This window comes from Solea solea, chromosome 4 (genome assembly GCF_958295425.1).
Source record: "Solea solea chromosome 4, fSolSol10.1, whole genome shotgun sequence".
Lineage (NCBI taxonomy): Eukaryota > Metazoa > Chordata > Actinopteri > Pleuronectiformes > Soleidae > Solea > Solea solea.
In genome coordinates this window covers 3190274-3202335 of record NC_081137.1, presented here as the reverse complement: position 1 = coordinate 3202335, position 12062 = coordinate 3190274, and the positions used below count along the sequence as shown (strand labels likewise).

Sequence of the window (12062 nt, the reverse complement as noted above, 5' to 3'; positions counted from 1 at the left end):
CTTTATTTATCAAACAGCAGCATCTAAGTTCTCATTTAGGTTGATATTCTTTGGCTATTCCACTTAACTGTGGTGTACCTCAGGGCTCCACCTTGGGCCCACTCCTTATCTCAATATACATGCTTCAGTTGGGGTCTTTTTTTAAACTATTTTGATAATTGATTCATCAGCTTCCTATGAATACTATCTGGTTCCTTAGCTCTACATAACAAAAAGACTTATTTTAGTTTGACTCAAGATGTTCTCAAACTCAAGACGTTTGAGAACATCATCATTTCTCGATTTGAAAAACGATAATCCCCATTTTTCAACATTTTCTAACATTCGATGTTGACCAAACAACAAATCAATTAATCAAGAAATTACTCACCAGAAATAATTGATTATGAAAATAATTGTTAGTTGCAGCCCTGATCTCCTTCACACTGTTTGACAGATCCCAGCTCTGAGTTAGCGAGCACTTAGGCGCGCGTGGTGCAAATACATCAACACAATTCCAGAAATGTGCAGTGGCGTGAATGTAAATTATTGCTTTGGCTGATACAACAGTGGACACAGTGTCACATTCAATGAATTAAAGTAGAAGCAAACAATCGTGGATGTGAAAAACATTCGTAAAAGAACATACTTTATGTGCGCGGGGCTCAAAAAAGGCAAACGCTGTCGTAATCCCGTAAAAAAAAAGGTTCATATTATAGTATTTTTTAAATACTTCTACCGCGTGTAAACATGTGCATAAGAAATAATGTCAAAATATTAGAAGAAGAAGAGAAGAAACTCTTTTAGTGTCCAATGTTGGAAACAATGTTGCCAAATGCTACAGCACAAAGTATTTATTTAAAGTATTTATGAACAGCTTTTCTTTTTTTTCTCTTTTTTTACAGGTTTACAAGAAACAAAATGCTGCTCTAATTTTAAACTCTCCACATTCCATGATTTGGCAAAAGGTAGAAATCTTAGGTGTAAATGTCGGTATAATAAGTAAGTACCTAAAATACAATCTATAATACTCGCCGCCATATACAAAGTTAAGAGATGAACTGACTCTGATGTTTGATTGCTCTTGATTGAATCAGCGCGACTTAATATGATCTAAATCTTCTTCTAAACTCATATATATATATATATATTTATAGCTCTTCACTTTGAATTAAAAACTTGTTTTTGACACATATCAACCTCTTATAGCCTGTGGTCAATATTTTGGGGCTCCAAACTGAGCTGTTTTCCCCAAATACAGTTTTATTTTTTCACAACTGTCAACAACAGGTTTTTGGCCAAGTGTGTTGGGGAAACTTTTTACCGGGTACTAAGATTATTTTTGTAATGTAAAAAGTAAACAATTAAAGTACTCAAGTTATTTAGTTGCTTATTTTTAAGTAATCTGTTGCTTTTATTTTGCTGCGATTTATTCCTGCACATTTTTTGCAACAGGAAAAGTAAAATCAGCCAAGTCGGTTGCACAGAATTCTGCAGTTCAGCCGTCAAGAGCGTTTACTTTTGCGGAAAGTTGTACCTTTTCTTTAAAAAAGCACAAGAATATCACAGTAAAATGAAAGTTGAGCTCAGGTAAAATGAACCTGTCACTGCAACAAAGAGATGAAGTTATTTGAAAATGAACTTTCCCCAACACTGTTGGCTGACAGTTATAAACAAGTATCTGCAGCCGCTGACTCAGTCGAGCGAACCAGACGGAAACAACTTTTACTTCCTCTAGATAACCAAGTTGAATAAAGAGATCGTCTTCTTGGAGCTCCACCAGGACGATAACCGATACAAGGACACTAGGAAACAAGCCTGCTCAAATACGATTGGTCAAACGAGCCCCAGAATCTTGTCCATTGCCTAAAGATTCTCCATATTCACACAAATCAGTTAATAGAGGTTAACGACCAGCTTTAACTGCCAGAATACAATACTGAGCTGATGAGCGATTGGATTTGGAAAACTCAAGTTTGGTTTGTTAAATAAATGACTAAACTGAGGTGTAACGGCTGTGATACAATCAATCATGAACCATTAAAGCAACGTGAAACAGGAAATTAGTGTGTGTGTGTGTGTGTGTGTGTGTGTGAGATGTGGTGACGTGGTGGCGCAGTGGTGCGGTGGCGCGGCCTCCTCATGCAGAGCTACAATCGCTATGGTCATCTCTGATGCTGGTGGTCTAACAGTGCAGTGAAGGCGTAGAGGCAGTGTGTGTGCGTGCGTGTGTGCGTGTGTGTGTGTGTGTGTGAGCTGTTGGCAGTGACGCGACATGACGTGTTAGCTGGGACGAGGTGGGCGGAGCAGAGGAAAGAGAGACGCCCCCCCCCAGATGTGTCCAGCTGTTTTAGGAACCATCTCTGTTTGAGTGTAAAGGGTTTTGGGACTGGCGGACACCTGGGGGATAACTGGGCTCTGTGGGGACATGTGGGGTTCAGTGTGGGGGGGGGGGGTCTGGACTGTGTGTGTGTGTGTGTGTGTGTGTGTGTGTGTGTGTTTAGAGGTTAACCAGGTGGAGGTCAGAGGCGGAGAAGTGGGGACACAGAGCCATGTCCGGGTTCTTCAGCTGCCGCAGGATCCTCCTGTGGAACTTGGAGCGGACCCGGTTGAACTCCATGATGTCGCTGGGATCCTCCTCGATCCAGAACCGGTGGAACTCCTGCATCAGGTAACCTGACGAGGACAAGAGGGAAATAAAAGGTTTACTTTTGTAACTCTTTACATTACGGTACATTAACTATACAGCAATCATTTTGCTATATATATGAGTATTATTATATGAGTAAATTGCATTAGGAATCTTATTCCTCATGCAAATCCCAGCTTGGTAATAAAAGTGCAGTAATATGAAGATGATAATATATTATACATAATAATATTTCAGTAGTATCATGTTATTTCCAGAGTAATATCCAGGTAAAAGCTTGGTAATAACCATACTGTACTTTTATGTTAAGTCTTACATTACTATTATTTTATATTAATGTATCAAACAACAGCAGACAGATAATGGTAATGCCCTTTCTTTTCAAATCTTATTTGTTACAAAGCACTAGTAGAAATAAGATAAATACATTATTTATGTTATTTAATATTATATTTTTATTTTACTTTATTTATTTATTTTCATTTCAATGTGAATATGTTTGAGTTTATATTGCTATGACAATGAACTGGAAATATTTTTTCATTGTGTTCATTTTTTCATTCATCTATGTTTCCACTGTGTTCTGCTGCCCCCAAGTGGACAAAATATCAGTAACTGTTGGCTTGAGACCGGCTGTAGTATTATTATTGTATGTAATATGCAGTTAAAGTCAAACTGCTGCTGCTTATTTGCACAAATTACACAATTACACAACATTTTCTGAACCAAATTGTGGAAACTTGTTACCTTTTATGCAGCTCCACACACACTTATACATACATATATGTATTCTATATTATATATATAATGATATGAGACGGTGGGTCAGACTCACAGAAGGTTTGCTGGAAGTGCAGCAGACTGGGCGTCTCTGGAGCCACGTTGTACAGGTGAGTCTTCAGAGCTCCACTCACCAGCAGAGCGTGAGTCAGGTCTGTGATGTTGATGCCCACGATGGCAAAGGAATAACTGTAAGAGCGCGATGAACAAGGGTCAATAAAGATTCATATTCATTTTTACATGTTTGTTTGATTATTTTACAAGAACAAAGTGTTTTATAGCAGCTTTTAAAAACCTCATGAGGATCATAGTTAAAGATGACAAGGTCAGTGTTTATGACAGAAAAATGTCCTAAAGAGGAAACACACACACACACACACACACTTACCCGATAGCTTTGTCAAGGTTCTTCTGTTCCCACTCAGCCTTGTCAATCTCACTATGAAGGACAAACACACTGCGTCACTTTCAGCAAAATCACATTTTAGAAACTTTGTGCAAGAAACATCATCTAAAAAAATGACAAAGCTATGAATGGAGCAAAAAATAAACAAATAAATAAATAAACAAAGCATGTGAATAAAAGAATACCTCTGCTTTGGATGTGAGCTCCTGTACAGTGCATGAAAAAGACGGGGGGTGGGTGGAGACAGTCATGGACAAAGAAAAGAAAAGAAGAAGAAGGAGAAGTAGAATCTTCATTTGTGAAATGAGACAGCTCATGATGTCATGCCAGTGAATAACCAGCGGGGGGCAGCAGCGGTGCTCGATACAAAAATGATTCAGTGAAATAAAAGAAGCTGTGCAGAGAAATCAGCAGAATATGACAAATGCAGAGTCATGGATGTTAAAAGGACATTCTCAGTTTCGACAAGACATTTTCAAAGTTGTATTAGGTGTTTTAGGCCACTAGGGGGCAGCAGAACAATCTGGAAAAAGAACTTTCTTTATTTGATGAAATAAAACATTTATAATTGTTAGCAAACAGTTGCCTATTTACATACAATAGCCAGGACATCATTTTATTAATAATTATTATTTCAGCTCTGTTTTCGTGTCCAACACTGAAAATAATAAGAACAGAGATTGGTTGAGGTCAGCTGACGTGAGCTCACTAGTTCACTTGTTTATCAGTACAACTGTGTTTTTTGTGCGTTTGTGTGTCTTTATGAATACATGATGAGTGTTGGACACAAAAATAGTGAAAAAATAAATCATAATACACACTGTGCTTTCTATCTTTTCTATCTAATGTTCTTTATATGCAGAGCTGTCATTAAATGTCTATTACTGACCTCTTTTGACCAAATTGACAAAGACTGTTGAGTAAAAACAGCTTTTCATGTTAAAAATGTAAGTGTAATATCAGAGGCATCAGTTTTTTGTGGGAATGAAACATAAATTCTTGAATTTTATGGGTTTAAATTAAGGATTGAGCCGATACCATACTAATTATTCAGTCACTGGATTGGATATGGAAAAAAAATCCTATAATACATCATGACTGTAAAAATGGAAATAAAGCAGCTACCTTTCAGTCCAGTGTTTTAACACATAAATAAATTATATTTTTAAATTATATTTACACTTTATTTATACTTTAAGCGATTCAAGGCTCGCCAAACTCTTACTTGCCACTGAGTGATCATAATTTGTTATGAAAGAGTTTGACGTACTTGTGCTTTGGCTGCAGCGAGTCGTTGAGCATCTGCAGAGCAGTCGCTTTGTCGTGTTCTGCAAAATACCTGCAAGGAAAACAAGAGGTTTTCATTTAAAAGAAGCAAAAACGCAGTATGTCAGATGTTCACTGCTGTAAAACAACAAAGAGGAAGAAAAAGAAGACAAAGTAGGCGATGTAGGAGACGATGCCACAAAGTTTGACATTTATCTTTAAGATTACGACTTAAAGATAACATTCTTATCATTACACAGTGAAGCACGGTGATGTGTGTGTTTGTTCTTACAGCAGGTTGTGCAGACCCAGCAGGCCCATGCCTCTGAAATCAGTCTTTGGATCGTTGCCTTGGAAACCGATCTCACACCACTGTTTGGAGATGCGGCCGGTGAGAGGCGTGTCGGCGCGCAGCTCCTTCCACAGCTGCAACGAAAGAGGGGAACGTTTATTCATACAATAATACAAATCTTTGTTTTTATTAGCACTATTTTTATTAGAACAAATGCATGACAAAGAATAAAATGTATTCATAAATGTATTTATGAAATCTTTCCTTTAATAAATATGCTTTAAAAGTTGATTTCCAACAATTAAGATGTTTGTATATCAAGTCACACTTAAATTTAGCTTAAACATGTTTAAATGTACTCAAACATTATCATTATTATTATTACTGATTGTTTGTTTATCTTTATGTCTTTAATGCTGATGAAGGTTGTCTACCTTCATCAGCATGTCCTCGTGCTCGGGGTTTTCACAGTCGTATGGTTCTCTGCGCAGCTTCTCCACCTCCATCACCAGATTCCTGTAGCCGACGATCTGCAGCAGACTGGCCTGCAGGGAAATACTCAGCCTACACACACACACAGACAGACAGACAGGAACACAGAGACACGCAGACAGACAGACAAAGAAATGTTCAACACAATCCTTGTCACTGGTTTTTGAATAGAGTCACATGACTTGCTGTACAGACTGTAAAAGCCCTTCCAGGCAAACTGTGTTTGTGACGTTGGGTTTTACAAATAAAATTGACGTGGCGAGGGACAAATGAACAAATAAACATGCTCAATTTGTATATGGAGATTATTTCTGTGGTCTAGAGCAGAGGTTGTGAAGACGGAACTTTCTGTGTCAGCTTCTGCTCCTCTCTCTGGTGTGGGGTCCCTCAGGGCTCAGTTCAAGACCCTCTTCTCTTCCTTTCTCTCTATCTGTTCCCACTTGGCTCTAAAGTCAGAACAAGGGCCTTTCTGTGTGGAGTTTGCATGTTCTCCCCGTGTTCTCCCCGTCCAAAAACATGCAGATTCGGGGATTAGGAGAATTGGACTCTCTAAATGGACGGTAGGTGTGAGATTGAGAGTGAATGTGAATGGTTGTTTGTCTCTGTGTGTCCCTGTGATGGACTGGTGACCTGTCCAGGGTGTGAGTCTGCCCTTCACCCTGTGTTAGCTGAAATTGGCGCCAGCGACCCTCATGTGGTAGAAGATGAGTGAGTGGATTAGATTACAGCTATTGCAAGTGTCCAATTTCTGTCCCTAGTTACACCTTAATAATTTTAAATTGCGTTTACCTGAAATTATGATGCACAATGACAAAAGAAGAAGCTATTATTATTTTGTAAAAATGTGTTAATTCATCTATAAAAGTAATTATGTCTCTTATCATTTCTTATCCAAACAACGTCAAAGTGGACACTGCACAGTCATGTGATTAAGAGTCAAACAGACGTTCCCTGTAATTATAGACAGATTCTCACACTAACGCAGATTTAAAGGAGTGTTCGTGTGATGCAGCAAAGGCAGCAGTGTCGGCACTTTGACGTGTTAAAATCACACTAATGTGACGAGTGATGTGTGAAGCAGCAGCAGCAGCGTCGTTGTCTCACTGTGGGTTTGTGTCCGGGTTGATCTTCTTCAAGGACATGATGTCTTCAATGGTCTTCTCCACTTTGTCAGGATGGACGCTGAGGGCCGACTGAAGCAGCTGCACCCAGAAAGACCACAGAAGAAGAAGAAGAAGAAGGAAGAACAGAGGCTCACCCATTCATTTATGAATACTCAGCACATGAATATTTGTCTTTCTGTTGTTGCTTCTGTTGTTAAGGTGCATTGTTACGTTTTTTTAATGTGAAAACTAATGACAGACAAACTAAAAAATACAAAGCTGTCCTTTCTATATAAAACAATTTTAATTACATAAAATTCTATACTATTTTTTAGTTTTTGCACACTATATAAATGAAAAATATGTTTCAAGCTGCCATTTTTAAATCAAGATGTTTATATATATATATATATATATATATAGACTTCTTCACTGCACTGGCTTAAATTATGCTTTTATTATAACAACATACTGATATAAGACATAATACAGTAAATCAGAAAGTCTTACCCCATTCTTAGAGTATTTCAGAGACGATTCTGGAAAGAAAAAAGTAACATTTAAAAGATATTTTTGCTTCAAGGCACAAGAATAAAAGTCTAAATCGTAAATAAATGAATTATAATGTAGGTGAAGATGAATTGAATGTGATGTTGAAACATGTCTGCTGGAATAATCTATCAGTATCTATCTAAAACAGGCAGGCAGAACGAGGGCCCACCTATCTTGAGGGTCCTGCGGGCTCCGTGCTTGTTGTTGTAGCAGATTCTCTGCAGCTCACATCGTCCCGTGAACTTCCTGGCGACAAACTTCAGTCCTCGCCACAGGAACTTACAGTAGAGGAAGACGAAGAACTGGCTCACCGCTCTGAGGAGGAAGAGGAGGAGATCAGAGCAAGGAAGAAAGTTTGGGCAGATTTACTCATAGAGACGGATCATTATTTCTGAACTGCTACAGTCTGGAATAGCATGAGGCTGTATACAGTATTTACACTTTAATATTTATTAATCTGCATTGTCCTTAAAGTAAATGACTCTTTTGGTGTTAATTCAACAATAAAATAGTTGCTTTTATCATAGTTTTAGTCTATTTAACCATTTTAATGCTACTGTTCTATCATGGATTTGGTCCAAATTTGAGTTAAATCGACTTTTACTTTCAGATTGAAAAATGTTAATGAAGTGGTTTCATTATCTCTCATTCACATGAGAAGAGAGGAGTGAGGGAAATAAAAAAGAAAACGAAGATTTGACCTTGATGAAAGAGAGAATGAGGAGAAGAAGGAGGAGGGAAGAAAGTGAGGCTTCACCTCTTTTCTGTCTGTGCGGCAGATGATGATCAACGTGTGCTATTTTTACAGGTGACTCTGGGAATGACAATGAAGATGTGTGTGTGTGTGTGTGTGTGTGTGTGTGTGTGTGTGTGTGTGTGTGCGTGCGTGTGTGTGTGAGTGTGTGTCTGGGGAAATGAAAAGTGACCCATTAAGAAACTGTGGATTTCAGAGTGTGGACTGAAAAGGTTCACAGGCTGAATAAGAAGAAGAAGAAGAAGAAAAGCCAGAGAAATTAGAAAAACTGCGTTGTTTCCTTCCAGATAAACACACACTTTGAAGGACAAATTGAAGACTTTGAGGATTAGTGGGGATGCAGAGATCAGGTCCAATGCTGTCCTCAGGTCCTCAAGTTCTGCAACAGCATGTGACACTGTAACAACAGCTGACTGTGGACTGGCTCTTTATACTTTTGTAATTGTATCCTTCAGTCGACCTCATTCATAAGTCTATGGTTTCATTTTCATGTCACATATATTCATAGGATTCATTATTCTAGGCTTGTTGTTTGCACTGTTGATATTGTTGTTATTTAAATAAACCTATTTTATTGTAAAGCACGTTAGCATATATATATGTATATATATATATACTTATATATATATATAAATAAACTTTACTTAACTTACTTAGTGTAACATCCTGAGTCGTCTTGTGTTCTGTTTCCTGTTTTATTTTGAAACTATTACCATTGCCTCTCGTTTCCTCCTCTGTGATTAACTGATGTGTTTAAACTCAGATTGTTGTTAAGCTTTTGAGTCCACAGTCAGTGTTTGTTCAGCCTGATACTTCCTCCTATTTGTATTTGTAAAACTACTCTGATACTGCTGCACCCGATACCACGTTATGTTTTTTCTTCAAGTGAGCAGAGCAGGAGAGCGGCAAAAAGCAGATGTGTTGCAGTGTCAGCAGTTTAGAAAAATGGAAATACTTTTAGATCAGCAACAAAAAAACACAACAACAAAAGTAGAGCAAGCTGCAACCTGTGCTCTGCTGGACTGTGAAGCTTAAAAATAAAGAACCAACACGATGCACAACAAAGGATTTGCCACTAAATATTAAATATTAGGTATTACTCATTTAAAGCTGATTAAAGTCTGTTCCTATACTTTTGCTCACCTAAAAATTCCAGAGTTCCATTCCATAGAAGGCTATTTTCGATATGATGGGCTTAGCCTGACGTCACTTGCTCGACTACAGTCGGTCCAAAACGCCGCTGCTCAGATTGTAACTGGTACAATTTTACAATTTTACAATTTAAGTTGCACTTCACTGGCTCCCGGTTTGTTTCTGGATGAGTGTTGAATCCGCCATTTTGAGCCAGAGACAAAAAGACGGCGTCCACGCAGTGTAAATATCTGCTGTTAAGGACTTTTTTTCAGAATAACCACTTCTATGTCGACCACTATGTTGAAAAGTAAACCGCCTTTAGTCAAATACGACCGATGCATCAAACTGTAAACTTCTCTTCCCACCCTGGCTCCTCTAATCTGACTCCATCTCACTGTATGAAAGGCTTGAAGATTTAAGGGAGATTATTTCCCTGAATGCTTCAATATTAGTGGAATTATTAAAGGTTTTATCATTGAATTCCCTTCTTTCTTTCTTTCTTTTCTGTGGAGTGGAGCTCTAGCAGAGATAAAACCCTGCTGATGCCGGAGGATTACTGTGAAGCACCATCTTCCTTCTCAATAAAGAGAAGAAAAAACACTGGTACAGTCATGAAGAATTAATTCCTTCCCCCTATGAGCGTGTGGATGAGAGCGGCATGTTAAACAGGTCAAATCATCTCACTGTCATTTTCTTAACCTTCAAAGAAGTGACGGGCCCGCGGACGGTAAAATGTACGGCGGGCAAACAGTCGCAGGTTCAATTCCCTGCAAGAATGGAGACACTGAAACTGTCACCATGTGTTTTGGGCTTTTTTGGTTAGTTTAGTTTTAGTCATTTACTTTAAGATTTGCAGAAGGAAAGACAAGATTCTCATATTTAAAGTAATTCAGGGAAAATGCAAAATACATCATATACCATCCCACAGAGTCCTATATGGAAAAACTCCAATCGATTAATAAAATTTGACAGAAAGTCCTTAATTTTTCACAAATTCAAACGGTTCAAAGGGTTCATAAGAAGGACCGAGTCCATTTTAGAACTTTTATAGCCTTACATTTTTATAATTTTAATCATCTTTGGGATACATTGTATTAATTTAGTAATCTTTGGGGTCAATTTTACTAATTTAGGTCAACTTTGGGGTCAATTTGACTAATTTAGGTAATCTATGGGGTTTATTTTACTAATCTTAGTAATGTTTGGGGTCAATTCTACTCATTTTGGTAATCTCTGGGGTCAATTTTACCAATTTTAGTCATCTTTTTATTCTTCTTTCTTTCCTATGTCCCTGTTGTCTGACACCCAGTGCCTGATCTGCCGTTTGTCTGTAAGTTTTCTGAATCTGAATCTGAAAATGAAACTTTGTCAACCATTTCCCCTTTTTTCCAACAAGAAGAAATCAGGTTACATATTGTGAGATGAATTCGCCTGTGAGGTTCTGGGTTTTTTTTTAAATTCTCTTTAAATGCAGACAGAGTCAGCAGTGGAGTATTAATAGAAACACAGCAGGTGATCTTTGCTGTGGTTCACACACATGTGTTTCATCATGATGAAGATGAGGCCTCTGTAACAACAGAACTACTTTTTACTCCACAACAAACAAAACAGCTCAGCTCTATATCGACTGTGAACAAAAGCCTCCTCACGGCAGTGTGTTTGCTGTTAACATCTCATTACATGTGGATCGATGGTGAAAACACAGTGAGGCAGAATTCACTCACAATTCATTCCTTCACATATGGGGAATAAAAGGATGAACATGTAAATGTCAGAGTGAGTGTGTGTTGTGTTTTTTTTACCTGAGGAAATGCTTCATGTTGTCAGATCTCGTTCTGCTGATGGAGGAAAGGCCTGGAGACACAGAAGAACATGGGGGGGACAAATCTGGTGAATGAGGCCAGGGGAACGCGCTCTGCCCGCGGGGACGCGGATCCGGAGCTGTCCGCGGTGCTGGAGGATTAAGGCGCGCGTAATCTGCGCGTTCACCGCGTTTTACTGCAGGTTTTTTCCCCCTGAATTAAACACGAAAAAACGAGGCGAACACGCACAACGAAGGGTATTTTAAATGCACATATAAATCATTATTTAACCTTGCAGAGAAGCAGGAGCCAGTGAAAGCAGCCGATACTTCGCACCAAACGTATGCGCAGAATCCGACGCCACAGACGACAAAATCCATGCATCAAAAGCGAAAATATGATAAATATCGTTGTCTCTTACCGGCGTGTAATAATAACAGGTGAATTAAAGCAGAGGCTGTGTCGGAGTGCAGTGTTTTTCTCTTCCTCTTCTTCACTCCTCGGCTAAACAACCTGCCTCTCCTGCTTTTCCTCCATCATGATGACACTCTGCCAGGCAGGGCCGGACCTACACATTCTGGGTTCCCCCTGTAGAAATCGCAGTTATGGTTCCTCCCCCACAAAACCTCTGTGTCAAAAGCCCTGTATTTTTGTTATTGTTAAGAAAGCCAGTAAAATATTTGGATGATCTGTTTTTACTCTTTGTATTGTTTTCTGTTGCATTTTATTGCCAGTTATGGAAATTAATCTGATTGAGATAATTTAAAATCGAGTTTGGTTGTCCTGTGACATTTATTGTTTTTATTATGTTTCTTTAACTGTTTATTATTAATTTTTATTATTATTATACTT

The 12062-nt window shown here is 38.4% G+C and overlaps 1 protein-coding gene across 1 annotated transcript; it reads right to left on the bottom strand.

Moving 5' to 3' along the window:
- Positions 1 to 253: 253 nt before the first annotated feature.
- elmod1 (ELMO/CED-12 domain containing 1) lies at positions 254 to 11780 on the bottom strand. The gene is made up of 11 exons (XM_058628136.1): positions 11632 to 11780; positions 11211 to 11262; positions 7690 to 7835; positions 7479 to 7507; positions 6970 to 7067; positions 5808 to 5937; positions 5374 to 5507; positions 5086 to 5154; positions 3798 to 3848; positions 3465 to 3598; positions 254 to 2655 (listed from the first exon to the last, which is right to left on the bottom strand). Exons 2-11 carry the CDS (start codon positions 11225 to 11227, stop codon positions 2480 to 2482), a joined length of 984 nt encoding a protein of 327 aa, XP_058484119.1. The 5' UTR covers positions 11228 to 11262; positions 11632 to 11780; the 3' UTR covers positions 254 to 2479.
- Positions 11781 to 12062: the final 282 nt, after the last annotated feature.